The sequence below is a fragment of the Balaenoptera borealis genome (assembly GCF_965194805.1).
Source record: "Balaenoptera borealis genome assembly, chromosome: 6".
Taxonomy (NCBI): Eukaryota; Metazoa; Chordata; class Mammalia; order Artiodactyla; family Balaenopteridae; genus Balaenoptera; species Balaenoptera borealis.
In genome coordinates this window covers 82,614,020-82,632,003 of record NC_138863.1, presented here as the reverse complement: position 1 = coordinate 82,632,003, position 17,984 = coordinate 82,614,020, and the positions used below count along the sequence as shown (strand labels likewise).

Below are 17,984 nucleotides of genomic sequence, written 5' to 3'. Positions count from 1 at the left end.
TACAAAAAATATTTAAAGAAACAATGACCAAATCTTTTTCAAATTTGATACAAAATATTAATCTATAGGTCCAGGAAGCTCAACAAACCCAAAGTATGTTAAACATAAAGAGATTAACCCCTTTACACAGACAAATCATATTGTCAAACTGTCAAAAAACAAAGAGTAAAAATGTATTTTTGTTTGTAATGCTTTTATTTCCCTGTATGAATTAAAAGATATACACATAAATTATAAAACCACATTGATGGACTTAATATATACAAATATAATTTGTATGACAATAATAGCACAAAAGTTGGGGTGGGAAAATGAACTATAGTGGAGCAAAGTTTTTGTACATTATTGAAATTAAGTTGGTAATAATCTGAAGTAGATTGTTTTAAGTTAGTATGCTAATTGTAATTCCCAGGGCAACCACTTAAAAAAAAAAAAAACCTCAAAATAATGTAATAGAATAAACAACAAGGGAATTAAAGTAGTACACTAGGAAATATCTAACAAAAAAGAATACAGAAAGGGAAAAAAGGCATAAGACATAGAACAAAAAAAGCAAAAAGGTAAATGAAATCCTACCTTACCAGTAATTACATTAAATGTGAATGAATTAAGCATTTGAATCAAGACAGATATTGGCAAAATGAATTTTTAAAAAATGATCCAACTATATGCTATCTATAAAGACACATGTGTGATTCAAAGAATAAAAAGGTTGAAAGTAAAAGAATAGGAAAAAAAAATCTCTTTGGTTACTGTAACCAAAGAGACCTAGTAACCAAAAGAGACCTAGAGTGGCTATACTAATATCCAACAAAGTAGATTTTAAGACAAAAACGGTTACTAGAGAAAAAGAAGGGCATTTTATAATAATAAATGAGTCAATCCCTCAGAATGGCATAACAATTTTAAATATATATGCACCTCACAGCAGAGCTCCAAAATACATGAAGAAAAAACTTGTGGAATCAAGAAAGAAACAGACAATTCAAAAACAACAGTTTGACAGAAGTAGAGTTACAGATGTAGAAAACAAACGTATGGTTACCAGAGGATGGGGGGAGGGGTAAATTGGGAGATTGGGATTGACATATACACACTACTATATATAAAACAGATAACTAATAAGAACCTGCTGTATAGCACAGGGAACTCTACTCAATACTCTGTAATGGCCTATATGGGAAAAGAATCTTAAAAAAAACAAAAAAAAGAGCGGATGTGTGTGACTGATTCACTTTGCTCTATGCCTGAAACTGGCACAGCATTGTAAATCAACTATACTCCAATAAAAAATTAAAAAAAAAAAAGTTTGAGACAGCGATATCCTACTTTCAATAATAGAGAGAGAAGATCAACAAGAATTGAAAAGTGCATGACAGTATAAGACAACTAGGCCTAAAATACAACTATAGAACACTCCACCCAACAACAGCAGAATTCACATTCTTCTCAAGTGCATGTGGAATAATTCTCTAGGATAGACCATATGTTAGGCCATAAAAGAAGCCACAATAAATTTAAAATGATTGAAATCATACAATATATGTCCTTTGGCCACAATGTAATAATATTAAAAATCAATAACAGAAGGAAATTTGAGAAGCTCATAAATATGTGAAAATTGAACAACACACTCCTAAATAACAAATGGATCAAAAAATCACAAGGAAAATTAGAATATATTTTGAGATGAATGAAAATGAAAACACAACATGCTAAAGCTTACGACATACAGTGAAAGAAGTGCTCAGAGAAAAATTTATAGTTATAAATGCCTAGATTAAAAAAGAAGAAATATCTCAAATAGCCAAAACTTCCACCTTAAGAAACTAGAAAAAGAAGAGCAAACTAAATCCAAAACAAGCAGGAAGGAAAAACAAAGATTAGAGAGGAAATAAATAAAGTAGGGAACAAAAAAATAGAGAAAAAACAACAAAACTGAAGATCGATTATTCGAAAATATCAAAAAATTGGCAATGCTTTAGCTAGATTGATTTAAAAAAAAAGAAAAAGATCGGTTATTTGAAAATACCAACAAAATTGGCAATCCTTTAGCTAGATTGATCAAAAAAAAAAAAGAAAAAGAACTGAGAAAGAAGACTCAAATTACTAAAATTAGAAATGAAAAATGGGCCATTTGTACCAATCTTACAGAAATAGGAAAGGTTATAATGGAATACTTTGAACACTGTATGTCAACAAATTAGACAACCAAGATGAAATGAACAAAGTATTAATACTAGAAAGACACAAACTACTGAAAATTTTTTATCTGTAATATCATTATTTACATATTTAAGACTTTATTATTATGTAAGTTATATTAAAATTTAAGTTTATAATCTTGTTGATCCCTTTATCATTATGAAGCACTCATTTTTTTCTCTAGTAATACTTTTTGCCCTAGAGTTTCTTTGCCTGGTATAAGTATAATTACATTGTTTTCTTTTGATTATTATTTCATATTATATTTTTTATAACTATTACTTTATACATTTAAGAGTCCTTATATTTAAGGTGTATCTCATAAGGTGCATACAGTTGGTTATTGTTTTTCTGTCCACTTTGACCATCTTTTTCATTTAATTGGAGTATTAATCCAACTAAGTGTAATTATTGCTGTATTTGGATTTAAATCTACCTTCTTACTATATGTTTCCTATTATAACATCTTCTTTTAGGTTAATCAAGTGTTTATTATTCCATTTGCCACATCTATTAGATTACTAGTTATATATTTGTTATTTTGTTGGTTATCATAAATAAGAGATTCCAGCATTCATCCTTTGCTTGTTACAGTCTACCTTAAATTAGTACATTTACACTTCTCGGATAACACTTTTAGTGTTGTCATCTATTTTAACCCTGCATATATTTTAAATCCTGCATATATTTTATATCCTATAATGCATTACTACTATTATTTGTATAGATTTACTAATTTACCCTTCCCTGTGTTCTTAATTTTTTTCCTGCAGTTCCATGTGTAAACCTGAAAAAAATTCCTTTAGATTTTTTTTTACTATAGATCTGTTAGCAGCAAATTCTCTCTGCTTTTGTTTGTCTGAAAGTGTATTTATTTCACATTCTTTTCTGATGGACATTTTGTGAGTATAGAATTTTGGGTTGGGAATTACATTCTTTCAGAACTTTAAAGATGACATTCCATTGTCTTCTGGATTCCATAGTTTGTATCAAAAAGTCAGACTTAAATCTTACTTTTGCTCCTTTGAAAGTAATGTATATATATTTTTTTTCTCTGACTACTTTCAACATTTATTTTTATCATTGTTTTTCAGATGTTTGATTATTATGCTCTGGGTATAGCTTCCTTGTATTTCTCCTGTGGTGTTGTGGAGCTTCTTGAATTTATGACTTCCTGTCTTTCATCAGTTTTCTAAAAGTAGTTGCCAATAGTATTTGAAATGTTGCTTTTGTTCAATTCATGCACTTCTATCCTTCTGGGACTCCAAGTACAGGTATATCAGACTTTTAAACTCTTTTCCACATAGCTCTTATTCTCCTGTATTTTCTACCTCTTTCAATCTCTATATTTAAATTTGAATATTTTTGACAGCCTTCTCTCTTAGTTCACTATCCTTCTCTCTAATGTGCCTAATCCATTATAAACTCATATTTCAATTTGTTTTAGTTCTTGTAATTTCTGGTTCTAGCATTTCCATTTGGTCCTGTTTTTTATATACTTGGTAATTTTTAAATTGGATGCTGAACATTGCGTGTAAAAGAATTGCAGACTCTACATAAAGTTATCTTTTTCCAGAAAGGATTTAATATGCCCCAGTCATGTAATGTATGGACTTATTACATTACTCCAGTTGATGCTGGATTTCAGACTTTTAGCATCATCAATTTCCAGTTTGTTCTAACTCTTAAAGCATAGCCTTTAATTTTTAAGGAGTAGACTTCTTGGGTTATCTTATGAAATCCTGAGGTGTTTACTTGGGCTCTTGCACCTTGATGGTCTCTAAATTTTCATCTTTGTCTCCCAAGGTCTCCAAGACTGCCAAAAATCTCTGCTCACTCTTTAACCTCCAAGCTGTTCCTTTACACTTAGTTTCTCTGCATTTTACCCTGCACGGTTTGAGTCAGCACATGCCGTAAGGGGAAATCACACAGAAGTCTGGGCTTCCTCCTCTGTAATTTTTTCAACTTCTGGATCTTAGTCTTGCAAGTCCTAATCACCCTGTTACACTCAAGCTTTAACATCTGTCTCCCTACTCCAGTGAGACGGCTATAAGCCCAGGCTGACACTTTCTTAGCCTGTATTACCCATGCCATGAATCTGCAAATATATAAGTGAACATTTGAGGTGAATGTGGAGCTCAATTTATTATAGTTTTCTCCTCTCTGGGATCTTGGTCCCTCCAGTGCTGGCTTCCTTAGTTCCTGTCTAGTGACTTCAAACAATTGTTGTATATACTTTTAAATAGTTGTTCTCAATACGAGAGTTAAAGTAGTATAAGCTATTCTATCATAGCCAGAAGTGGAAGTTGAACCATTTACCTTCAATTTGCAATTTTCCTTAATCTCTACTTTCAACATAGTCTTCTTGTTTGTGGTTTTAAAACTGCAGAGTTAAAATTGAGTCAGAAAAATTATGTACCTGGGTGGACTTGAAATAAGAAAAATGAGTCAGGAAAGCCTCTATTCAAATATTAAATAAAATTTGTACAGTTGCTGTTTTTCAATGATTAGCCTAAATCACAAAGGGAAAATGGATTCCTGAATTATGTAGGTGTTTATCTAATATTGAAGATTCACTATTCTGTGTATCCCAGGTCTAATGTCAGTGTTGAAAAATAAAATCAAAACATCTTTTTGGTTTTACAAGTACAAAATTTAGTGCCTTTTAATGACATATATTTTGCACTACTTTTTGAATATATAACATATATTTCCTCCTTACAAAAAGATGAGATTGACAGTTTGGTGGGTAATTTTTTTTTTAAGTGAGAGAAGTAGGTCTCTCTACTATGTAGCATAGGTCTTCTGGATGGAACATGCTCCACTTAGAGCTCTGTTTCCTGCTTTTAAGGACAATTAATATGCTTACTACTTGAGAAACAGCATGGCTCATTGGACGAAGCTTTGAGTCAGTAGTTCGGAGTTATAATCCTACTTCTGCTACTGATTCAATTTGTGCCCCTGGGCAAGCCATTTAACCTTTGTATATGTTCACCTGAAAAATGGGATAAAATTATCACTTATTTGCTAGAGTAGCTAGTAATAACTGATTTTGAATATGAAGAAGTGCATATATTTTGACCAGTTAAGATTACTACAAACATTCCTACAATTAAGTTTCCCCTAAAGCCTCAGTACTGCTTTGATTAAAATTCTTCTGATCTAAGTTAAAATGAAGCACAATAAAGTGCAGTTAAGTGTTTTGCCTAATTTGCATGCTTAAACAGGTAGGAAAATCCAGTGTAGTTTAGCCTGAGAAAACAAATTATTTTTAAAATAGAGAGGAAAATAATCTTTCTTCCCCCCACTGTTTTTTTTTAATTTTAAGAAGTATTATATATTATACACATGTACTATTCCCTATTACCAAATTGCAAAAATTCACATTTACGCACAATAATAATAAACTCACATCTGTCCTTTTCCTTTTCCTATTTATAATTCTTCAGAAATAGAGTTTTAATAATAATTATTCTTAAATTTTATGATAATTTTATCTCAGCATGGACTGTTTTAAATGCTCTAACCATATTATAAAAGGGAAATGATCAGATCACTCCTTTGCCTGGTGCTTTATCTTACTTTGCAGAGTCTATGCTTCTGATAAAAATATGAAAATTGAATTTTTTGTATACAGAGAAATTTAAAGTATACTTGTACTTTGGAAAGGTGCCATTGAAAGGAAGCCTTAAAAAGAATGCTTTTAAATACTTAATAAATTATCCTCAATTTATTTCATAAATTTGAATATAATATAAAATAGAAGACAATAAATTGTCTCTCTTTACCATGTGCCTCCTTTTAACTGCTTCTAATATATTTGTAGTTTCTCTGAGACTCAGTTTTTTTTTCTTATTATGAAATGGTAATAATATTATCAAGGCTACCTGCTTCATAAAGTTGTAATGAAAATTAAGTAAGAATGTGTCTGAAAACACATTAAAAACCATTTATCTTGTTAGAGATAATGTTGAAGAATGCTGTCATCGAACAGCCTTCACGTAACATTCCTAAATTCTTGAAGTCTTAATGTTTTTACTTTCCAGCCTAATCTTTGTCACCATTCTAGGTGGTTTCAACATCCTTGCAAATGACCCATCCAGCTCCCTGGAGGCTTTGATATCCAGTTTTTTCATCTCCTCATTGCCAGTGACCATTTTTTTCTATCACTGCAGTGGTAAATCCCTGGCCACTGTCGTCACCAGATACGACTCCCCTCCACACATTGAATTCTATTCTTAGATTATCTCTCCTATCCTTCTCACTCACTTGCTTAAATATCTGCCCAGAAGCAAGGATTCCTCTGAATGGTATCAGCCTTCTAATCCATTACACGTATCACTTCTTTCTATCCACAACAGCCTCTTCTGTGCTATACTTTCTTCTTATGAGACTCAAATTCCATTATTCATTGTCCCAATGACTCCCATACAACTCCCATAACTTCCTTGTTCCTCTCTTCCTCAAATCCAACCATTGAAGAACTCATTCATCTGCCTTCTCTGTGGTGCCAATAACTATGTGTTCTGGGAAATAACCACACACAGCTGGGCAGACTGGAGTCATGATAAACATGATATCCAACCTCAAATGGGTGCTCAAGTCTGGCAATTCTTCTATAACGCTTCTCTCTCCAACCTCAATCAGGACTATTTTGTAACTTTTTATCCTGCCCCTTCCACTTTAAGCTGAAAACCTTGCTTTATATTTCAGGGAATTTAGAGCTCTCAGCTGAGAATATCATCACCCTCCAGTGTCAAGTTGTACGAACTCACCGGCTTCTGCTTGCCCTTTCTTCTTCCTGCCTGCCTCAATATGGCTTCTGCTGAAACTACTGTCAAGGAGAGCAGTTCTCTCCATGATGCCACATGCAGTGGCCCCTTATCTTTTTACTCTTCAATTTACTTATGTCTCTATAGATTTCAATACTGTTCCTATTTCCCTTTTACAAAACACTTTCATGTATGACATCTGTCTGTCTCTTGGTTTTTATCTCATCTCTTTGGCTTTTTCATTACTTTTTCATCCCCTTTCCTGGCTTTTAATCCTCTACTTGCTAAATTTCTTTTCTCTGTCCACTCTTTATTTAGATGCTCTCATTCATTTCCATGGCCTTAAATACCATTTGTGTGCTGACAGTTCCCAAATTTGTATCTGTGAGACTGCATGCTCTTCCAAACTTCAGTCACCTACATCCAATTGCTTTCTCTACATCTCCATTTGGATGTCTCACAGGTGTCTCAAATTTAACATTTTCAAAATTGAAATCTTTCACTATTCATCTCTTTACTCCCTTCCCTATCATATATCTCTCCCCCTAAATCTTGCCCAACTCAACAAATGAAACTACCTCTGCTCCTTTGCTCAAGAAAAAAAGTAGGAGTCATCCAATTCGTTGGCAAATCCTGTTGATTCTGCTTCCAAAATATATCTTGAATCTGCCTGCTTCTTTCCGTAATAGTTTGAGGTACCATAATGTCTTGCCTGACTTACTGCAACATCCTTCTAACTAGCTCTCTGCTTTCTTTGGTAATCTCTTGCAACCTGTTCTCCATACAAGAGCAAGAGTGATCTTTTCAACATAAACCAGACCATGTAACTCCCTTACTTAAAATCCTCCAGTGGCTGGACACTTCGCTTTGAATAAAATACAAGAACCTTACTTTGGCCTATAAGATCTTGCAGTCTGGGGCCTGTATCCCTCTGTCTCCTTATTCATACCACTCTTTCACTGCCACAAGAGCCTCCTTTCAATTTCTTCAACATATCGTAGGTTTTGTACATACTGTTCCTTCTTAACTAGCTCCTCTCATAGCTATCTCTTTTTCATCTTGTAGGTTTCAGTTTAAATGCCACTTCCTTAGTCAGTCCTTCCTGAATCATTCTCTTATATAAGCCCCTTCTTCCTATCCAGTACTACCACTCTTATTCTTTATCTCAACATCCTGTCAATTTTTAGAAATAATCCTTCCCATTTGACAATTATTTGTTTACTTGCTATTTTTCTGTCTTCCTTATGATACTGTAAGCTCAGTGAGGGCAGAGACTATATACATTTCATTTATCACTATACAATCAACACCTAGCACAAATCTTGTAGCTAATAATTACTTGTCAAATAAATGAATATCACAGATGAAGATGGACAATGTAATGAAAATGACTGATTCTTATGCAGTCTTGCATTATAGAATATTTTAGGACTATAGCATCAAAGCTTTATTTAAGATTTTAAGCATTTGTCAAAATGGATGAAGGGCACTGTTTTCGAGAAAGAGTGTTGGGTATATAGCCTATTCTCTACTTCAATGCCTCTCAAACTGTATTTGGCAAATTTCCAATCTATGAGACTTTTGTAAAATACAGTAACATTGAATTACTAAAAACATGAACTATAAATAAAAACAAAATATAAGCTCACTTATTTTTATTATTACCTTCAATTGTAGTAAAATTATTCTGTCAAGTTTCTACAAAAATTAAACAGTTTTTGTCAATGTCTGTACTAGTCTCATTGAAGATCAGTAACAAACAGTTTGAGGTTAACACTAGTTTGAGAACTGCACTTTGAGCAGTTTTGGTTTACTCCAACTTGAATGTCTTAAGTCATTGGCATTGAGTTAGGTAGGGTATCTCAAAGTCTCAAATATTCTTTGTTATAGAAAGAATAGTTGAAAACTATTAGAAATAAAAGTTAGAATACCAAGCAATAAAATAGTTGTAGCATTTATAAAAGTTATAAAATTTAGAAATAAAATAGTTAGAAAACTATTAGAAATAAGATAGAAAACTAAGTCCCTGTGGTCATGAATATAAATTGGAGGATGGGCAAAAAAAAAAAAAAAAAACCTTCCCTGAATTAAGCCTGTTCTATTTCCCACATACTTACTGGATTTTGAACAAGTTGCTAGCGGGGGTGGGGGGGTGGGGGGGTGGGGGGGAAGTCAAATGTTGCCCTTGGGATGTTACAGAAAAACCAATTGGTTGTTGAGATTTTATTACTAGCTGGGTTGGTATAGCCTTGTAATCAAAGTGCTGGATACATTATTTCCATCACAGCTAGTTTCTCTTAACTCTTCTAACTCACTTTCCTGACCTAAAATATTCTGCCTTAATGTTTTATCCCTTAGCCATTCCCACATCCTTATAACAGTACCAAAAGCTAGGATATAGAGAGTTTTCTTCCCACCTTGAGCATTTAGGGTGTGAAGGATATTCATGGAAGATACGCTGATTATTATCTGCCTTCCTTTGACTTACCAAGTTACTAAATTTCTTCCCCTTATGTTACGCCTTACAGCTTAGGTATATAAGAAATTCTTTACTTGTGCCACTTCAGGAATGTCCATGTTATCTGAACATAAGAGTAGATTTTTACAGTAGCTGAAAGCAGCAGAAATACTTTAAAATCCTTCATCTAAGAGGAATTCAACATCCCTCATACTCCAAAGGGATTTTGTCATCTTCCTGAAGATGAAGGAAGAGAGATTTGCCATGTCTTGCTTATTTGTGGCTGTTGGTATATCCAAAGGCAGGTGAATACCTTAAGGTGAATTTCCTCACGATATATGGCATACTATCCAATCTCAAAGGCAAGGTCAATTCCAACCCAGTTCAATTCCAGCCCTACCTTGGAGCTGAAGATTTAAACTCAATCCATACATTTTTGAGCCATGTGAATTTCAAGCATAAGAAGAAATCAACTTTTGTTCTGGAAGCAGTCTATGATACTCATTTACCTCTGTTTCCTCATCCAGCCAACACACACTTGAATCTCTAGAGTAAATTGGCTTCTCGAGAGTCTTCCAGCTGGTAATAACTGGAAGTTCAATTGAACTTCTGTCGAGACTCTGGACTGGAAATTCTGGCATTGGGACTTCCCTGGTGGCACAGTGGTTAAGAATCCGCCTTCCAATGCAGGGGACGCGGGTTCAATCCCTGGTCGGGGAACTAAGATCCCACATACTGTGGGGCTACTAAGCCCATGAGCTGCAACTACTGAGCCTGCGTGCTCTAGAGCCCAAGTGCCACAACTAGAGAGAAGCCCGTGTGCCACAACAAAGATACCGTGTGCCGCAATTAAGGCCTGATGCAGCCAAATAAATAAATAAAAATTAAAAAAAAAAGGACTTCCCTGGTGCACAGTGGTTAAGAATCCTCTTGCCAATGCAGAGTCCTGCCAATGCAGAGGACATGGGTTCAATCCCTGGTCCGGGAAGATCCCACATGCCGCGGAGCAACCGAGCCTGTGCGCCATCACTACTGAGCCTGCACTCTAGAGCCCGTGAGCCACAACTACTGAGCCACGTGCCACAGCTACTGAAGCCCGCGCGCCTAGAGCCCATGCTCTGTAACAAGAGAAGCCACTGCAATGAGAAGCTCGCACACCGCAGCGAAGAGTAGCCCCCGTCGCTGCAACTAGAGAAAGCCCACGCACAGCAACAAAGACCCAATGCAGCCAAAAATAAATAAATTTATGTTAAAAAGAAATTCTGGCATTGGAGTGGCTACAAGGCTAGGTATCAGGTTTGGGGACTGAGTGATGTTAGCTAAAGCTGTTTAACACATAACTGTCTAATGCTCAGGCAGACCAGAATTCCTTTCATGTTTCCTTTTCCTTTCCTTTCCTTCCTTCCTAAATCCAGTTTGTACAGCTTGCATTGTGTTAGGGAGGTGTTGGATTTGTAGATAAGAAAAAGTGATTATAGAAAATAGGAAGGAAAGAGGGGCAGTAGGGTTAGCTGCAGCTACCTCTATCTTCTTTTTTTAAGCTTTGGAATTCAAGTGGGAATTAGTCACATACTCTCATGTCTTATTCTGTTAAATTTTTTTTGAATTCTTTTTTTCTACTTACAAACTAAATATTTCTAAAAATGAAAGAAACTAGCCACAATGGGTTTCTGGTTCATGTGAACTGGGGAATATTCAATATTAAGTTAGTTTGTTGATCTAATTAATATAGGCATGTCTTCAGAATCATCAACATTAAGTATAATACTTCTATTATACCTAGGTTTTAAAAAAATTTTTTTGAAATATAGTTGATTTACAATGTTGTGTTAGTTTCAGGTATACAGCAAAGTGATTCACACATAGACACACACACACACACACACACACAGGTTATTACAAGATATTGAGTTTAGTTCCCTGTACTACACAGTAGGTGTCTGTTAGTTATCTATTTTATATACAGTAAATATTTTTGAATTTTTAAAAAATGCAGAGGGTGGGAGTGAACACAGATTCAGGAACAAAATGCATAGTTACTGTTACTGGATGTTAATAACTTTTACCATGGAGTTATTTTAACTATTAGAGAATAGTCTAGTGAAGACTTTGACTTGTTGCTCCTCTTTCATATTACAGAAAAATATTCTTCATCTTCTCTTCCGTTCTTATACTGGAAATTTGGGTGGTAAGATAAGGAATATATTTTCAAGTTTTAGTCCTATTGCTGGTTATTCCAGTTATTCCACTTGCTCTGGTTTCACAATTCAAGAAAGATTGAAGCGATGCAGAGATAAGACAACAGTGGGGCCTGATTCAGGGCATAACTAACTAACATCAAATTCCTGAATGAACTAAATAAAATACACTCTTCTACTCCAGAAATGTTAGGGAATGGAAGATTTATATTTATTTCTTGACCAGCTCATAAAGTCCAGAGAACTACATAATATGAGATTACATTTAGACACCTTGAAGACCAACTAGGGACTTTTCTTAACTGTTGCACAATATCATTCAAATTCTGAGCACCACGACTTGGGAACTGGAAATCTCGGAGGGAGCTTAAAGAGCCACAATGATTACTAATAACCTTGACAAGCTGTAGAAATGGCCAGATAGTTACAAGATGAACTTAATAGAAATACACAGTAATTTAGAGGAAGAGAAAAATAAGACACTATAAGTACAAGGGAGAAGGCTTGGCTTTGTGGGAAAATGTGGGAATCAGTAAACCATAAGCAAAACATGAATTAGCCATATAGTCCAGATGTTTTATTTATTTTTTATTAATAAAACCCTCAAACTTGTAGATTACATGTGAGAATATTGTATTTAAGAGACAGGCAGTTATCCCCTAGTCACTTATACAGTTATTTATTAAGCACCTATCATATCAGGCTAGACACTCTTAGGGCTGGCATAAAACGGGGAAGAAGACGTAAGAGTGTGGTAAATAACAAAGCTAGTACCTTTAATACTCTCTTCAGTTTGTATTCTGTAGTCAACTCGAGTACAGCAAATACTGTGAGCTCCCTGAGGCAGAGATCCTACTTTTACATTTTGGATCCCATTCCGCGCCTAGCAGCATCTTTTAAGCAATCAACTTGGATTAAGGGGTAAAAATAAGCCCTAAAAGAACTAAAATTTGAAAAAGTAAACACTTGTCTGATCATCAGATATGTCGATCGAAATCTGCAGGTTTCCTCTTCAGCGCGTTTTAAATATTTGAGAACCTATTACATGCAGAACAATTCTCAACACAATGCTTTGTGTACAAAAGGGAAGGTGGGAATGGATTCATATTGCACATCATGATAATTGCCGTGGAAATCCTGCCCGGGTGGACAGCCCATCCTCCGCGGGTTATTTTCCCCCCTTTCTTTTCTCTTTTAGCCGAAAGACAAAACGCTTAAAGCAGAAGCCACAGGGGTGGGACACACCGCTAGGACTGCGGGTACAAACACCAGCTCCTGCAGCTCGGCAGGCGCGGAGGACCGACTCCCACCCCCGGCTTCCCGGCGCCCGGGATTTCAGAGCGGACGAGGCGTCCCCCCAGAGGAAAGACAGGGCGCCGCAGACGCCCCCCCCCCGGAGGAGTCACCAGTCACCCGCCCCGCCCCGGGGTCCTGTTCCTCTTGGGCTCCCCCTGACCATTTAGGCGTGCGCTCCGCAGAGAGGCCAGTGGAGCACGATTAGGAAACCAGGCACTCGAGACCCCAACAGCATTCACTTGCCACCCACTGGAGCCCCACCGCCCAGCAGGCCAAGCAGGCCGAACCACGAGGCCTCGCGGTATCGAGCCTCCGCCCGCCCCGCCTCCTCGCCCTCCTGCCGGCCCCGCCCTCGCTCTCTCACCCCTCCCCCGCTCCCGCCTTGCTTCCCCGACAATCTCCTCGCGCTCCCGGCCCGGCACGCGCGCTGCGCCCGGCCGCCGCTGCCACCGCCGCCGCCGCCGCCGCCGCCGCCGCTGCGGAGGGTTCCTCCGCGGTGCCTGGCTTCCAGCTTCGGGCCGGAACCGGAAGTTTAGGGGGCGGGGCCGGCGGAGGCCAGGGGACCGAAAACGCGGCCGAGCCCGGAGCCCGGAGCCGGAGCCAGAGCCTGGACCAGAACTTGGCCGCCGCCTGCACCGCCGCCGCCGCCCGCCTCTCCTTCCCCGCGCCGCCGCCGCCGCCTCGGCCGCCACCGCCGCGAGCTCAACCGCCAGTGGTCCGGGGGACTTTGGGTGTCCGGGCTGAAGGTCGGTCCGGACGTCGGACCCAGCTCGGTTCCCGGACTGTCCGGGCGGCAGCGGACGCCGCAGCCGCCGCCTCTTCGTCGCCTCAGCCTGGCGTTTTGTTCCGACAGACCCGAGAGGCGAGCGGAGCTGACAGTGATTTTGACAGTGATTTAAACCCGCTTTTGTTGTTGTTGGCTTTTCGTTGTTTGGTTTTGTGTGTTGTGCTTGTGTGTGGCGGTTTTTCCCCCGTGGTGCATTTTTTTTTTTTTAATTGTTGTGCTCGCTGTTTTTATTTTTCATTTTTTTTCCTCTTTTTTTCACCCCGTGAACGCTTTTTTGGTCGGGGCTTCCGAATATGTTTTATGACGGTTGATTTTACACCAGGAGGTTTGTTTCCGAGGAAGACCCAGGGAACTGGATATCTAGCGAGAACTTCCTACGGCTTCCCCGGCGCCTCGGGAAAATGGGAGCTGCTGCAAAGTTGGCGTTTGCCGTCTTTCTTATCTCTTGTTCTTCAGGTAGGTGCATGGAGCGCGGCGCGGCGGGGCTGCTGCCGCTGCCGCTGCTGGCGGCTGCGGTTGTTGTCGGGTCGACGAGCTTCAGCGGAGCCTGGGGAGGTTTCCCCCCACCCCGAGCCCCTCGGCGGCCGCCCCCCAGGGCTGATTATGATCTGGAAATCTCCGTGAATTTTCCTCGTTTTGAGTTAGGTTGGTAAGAGTGACTGCTCTGTTGTTGTGGAAGTGAGAAAGTCATGGTTTGTGGCCGTAACACTGGATGACAGCGCTGGTTGGGTTGCAATTAAGCCGCAAATACCACAAGTGACAATTTATGCAAAGGTTTGAGACCCGAAAGGCGTATTCCAAAATGTCCTTTAGTGTGGCATCCTCCAAAATAAGGGTGGTTTTTTGTTGTTGTTGTTGTTTGTGTTTTAACGTCTTTTAATTAGTGCTTCAGTGACTATCACAACAGAGATCAAGTCAGCTGCTACTTAATTTTGACCGTGAGAAACAATGCATTATATCAGCAATTTCATCTGGGTCTCCCCTCACGTTTTCTTCAACTTCAGTGTCCAGCAGTGTTAAAAATAGTTGTAGTTGTTGTTGTTGGACTATTAGCAATAACCCAGTGCAGAAGAGGTATGCCGCTGTGTGTTGGTAATGTGCTGGCTTTCAACCACCATTTATGTGCTCTTTTCTGGCAGAGATTTTGCTTACCTACGGAATACTTATTTTAAACGCGTTGTATTGAAGCATTGTTTTCGGTTTAGAACAGCCCATTTGAAATTGTTCACACTGTCAAATACACTATAGTCTTCCAGGGTTGGAAGAATAATCTGGCCCATTTATATTTGAAATTTTGATTTTGTGAGAACGTTCTGTGGTTGCAACCAGTGGTTGGAAAACTAGTCTTTTGTATTTGAAATTCTGTAAATGAATACAGCATCTAGCTCAGAGGTGTGCAAAGGTACCTAGGAGGAGAGTTAGTTTGATAGATGAAACAATTTTAAAGTGGCAGTGGATCTATTTATCATAAAATTCAATATTCAGTTACTAGGTTGTGAGATAGAATTATAGGGGGACAACGAATTGACAGGTTTCGTGGCCATGTCTTTATCTCGTTTGCCACAGGGAAATTAGAGGGTGGTAGTCTTTTCTTTGTGTACCTCTGTGGTGTGTGTATTTGTGTGTGTGTGTGTGTTCGTGTCCACCCATCCTCCCTGCCCCCCTTTTTAATAGAATCTTTTGTAATGTATAGAATTTTGCTGAATGGTACATTTCCTTGTGGTTAATAAATGGATAAAGTCTAGTCTTATGTCTGTAGTGGTATTGATCAGTTCCGGGTGGGCTGAATGTGTTGTGAAATGGCGATCATTGCCAGAGATTAACCAACAGAATCATGTCTGTTTAAATGGAAGAAAGAACATGCTTAAGGCAGGCTGACAGTTCTTTTTGTGCACGGTTTGGGGAGGAAGATAAACAATGGTGTCTCTGAAATGAATGAATACTGGATAACATGAAACCTCTTGCTTCTGTGACATAACTTAACCATGTAGTTTTAATTTTTCCTGTAGTACTCTTCCTCCTTTGGCCCTATATGTTCTGGTTGGTGAACTCCTCTTGTTCTCATCCCTTTTTCTGATCTCCTGCCCTTGAGGAGGAGGGGCATCATGGCCACTGACCAAGGAACTGTGGACATTATTCCCTCCCAGACCCACCTGAGTCACACTAATTGGTGAAGGAGGCTGTTCTTGAGCAGTCGCAAGGTATTACTTCTGGAAAAGAAGGCTGTCGCTACAGATCTTACAGCTTCCTCTGCTTGGCTTGGGAATAAAAAGAACTCAGCATTAGTTTCTTGTAGGATTATTTTCACTGAGTCAGGAGGTTAATAGCTAAAATTTTGAAATAAAGTAATTTTGTTGCTGGAGAGCACATAGATATTGCACTTACATTAAACTAAATATCGTTGCATAGTTTTTAAAAAAATAAACAATCCTAGTTGAACTAAAATATAATTCTGTTGAAGATAATTGAAATAAATCTTAAAGACTTTCATCCATATTTATACATGAAGATTTTTATTACTTAAAGTATCTGATTTTTTTAAAGGGCTTTTGTTATGCATCAAATGCAGTCTAAAAAAGGATTTTTATGTTTTTTTTTTCCGAATTGATTTTTCTATGTAATATGTAATCTAGCCTGCTGGAAGCATGAGGATGGCTATTTTTATGAGAATTAAAAAATTTCTGAAGTTGTAATTTTTTTTGTTTATGTATATTTGATTTTTTAAAAAATCAGGTGAAGAACAGTAGTAAAGAGCAGTTTTATTTCAGGTGTTTAGGATGGATGTTTACTGTTTTCTTTAGTATTCTGTGGACTTTGATTTTTCATTTTCCATCCCATGGTATGTATACTGGAGACTGATTATGTAGACTGTTCCTCTAGGATATGGCCAAGTGTATAATTCACTCCTCTCATTCTGGGGGAAACATTTTTGAGTTTTTCCCTCATGCTGAAATGCATTCACATTCCCTTTGATTTTGAATTTTTTCATTACTCTTATCCTTCCTCAGGTTCTGTTTCAAAGCACCAATCTACTTCTTAGTTGTTTTGTTTTTAAAGCATTATGGTTAGTTTGTATCATCCTCCAAATTTGTTAAAATGTGAGGATGAGTTTAATATTTGCTCTAGGACTTAGGTTTATCATATCTAGAGTGATGCAGCTATTGTGGTATTTGAGTTGCATTGGATAAGTTGAGAATTCTCTTGGTTTCTGTGGGAACTGGAACAGTCTGGTCCATATATTTGATGATATAAGAAATGGAAATACAGTAATTGTGTGCATTTTCTTCAGTTCAGCTAGGCAATACTGTGTGTGTGTGTGTGTGTGTGTGTGTGTGTGCACGGTTGTGTGTGTATGTGTGGTTGAGGGGTCATTGGCAGTACAGTGAATCTTCTGGGACTCTTCTGAACTTTGACTAACAAGTGATAGATACTACATGCTTTGTTTTCAAAGGCAGAATCTCTCAAATATAGTCCGTGATCAAATTCAAATATAATATCTTGGAACATTAAGACCAGAAGAAAAACAAAACAACACCCTCTCCCTCAATTCATTTTTTTCTGTTTATGATAAGCCAGTAGTTCTCAAGCTTGGGTGACTTTTGCTCCCCAGCCCCGCAGCTCTCCCCCAGGGGCCATTTGGAGAAGTATTTGGTTGTCACAACTGCGTGGGAGGAGGGGAGGGTGTGCTACTGGCATCTAGTGGGTAGAGGATGGGATGCTGGCTAATCATCCTATAATGCACAGGACAGCCTTCCACAGCAAAGAATTATCTGGCTCAGAATGTCAGTAGTGTTCAGGTTGAGAAGCCCTATTCTAAACTCTTAATTTTAAAAAGCATTAGTGTATTAGTAAAAGGTCTCTGCTCCCCCTCACACAGTTAGTCATCTGAATTTTACAGGTACATGGTATTGATGATCTCCAGCTGACCTTGTATTGAGAGTTTTCATTATCTTGTAAAATTAGAATGATTAGAAAAATAGGCTATAGGTATACACATTATTTCATCCTGTTATGCTTTAATAAAAATATTTTGCTGACTGTTTTAAATAAACTTTCTCCAATCTCTTGTTATAATGGAGTACCTATGAAGACTGCATATTCGTGCATATGATGAATGATTGGTCAAGGTATCAAGTTTAATTATATTTGTTTTGATTCAGTAGTTTCTTTGCATAATAATCATTTTTAAGAATATTTCCTTTTATCCTTATTGAAATTACTGTGAGTGATGTGGTGGCAGCAGGTGTGTGTGGGGGGGGGAGGGAAGG

At 37.8% G+C, this 17,984-nt stretch overlaps 1 protein-coding gene across 2 annotated transcripts in view; it reads left to right on the top strand.

Annotated features, from left to right (window-relative positions):
- Nucleotides 1–13,351: 13,351 nt before the first annotated feature.
- Nucleotides 13,352–17,984, top strand: part of ACVR2A (activin A receptor type 2A) — an 84,715-nt gene continuing 80,082 nt past the window's right edge. Inside the window, exon 1 of one of the 2 annotated variants that reach the window (XM_082397242.1) lies at nt 13,352–14,172. In XM_082397242.1, coding sequence (XP_082253368.1) covers nt 14,118–14,172 — 55 coding nt within the window. In that variant the 5' untranslated portion in view covers nt 13,352–14,117. The remainder of the gene's footprint in view (nt 14,173–17,984) is intronic. The other variant, XM_082397243.1, reaches the window with a different exon arrangement.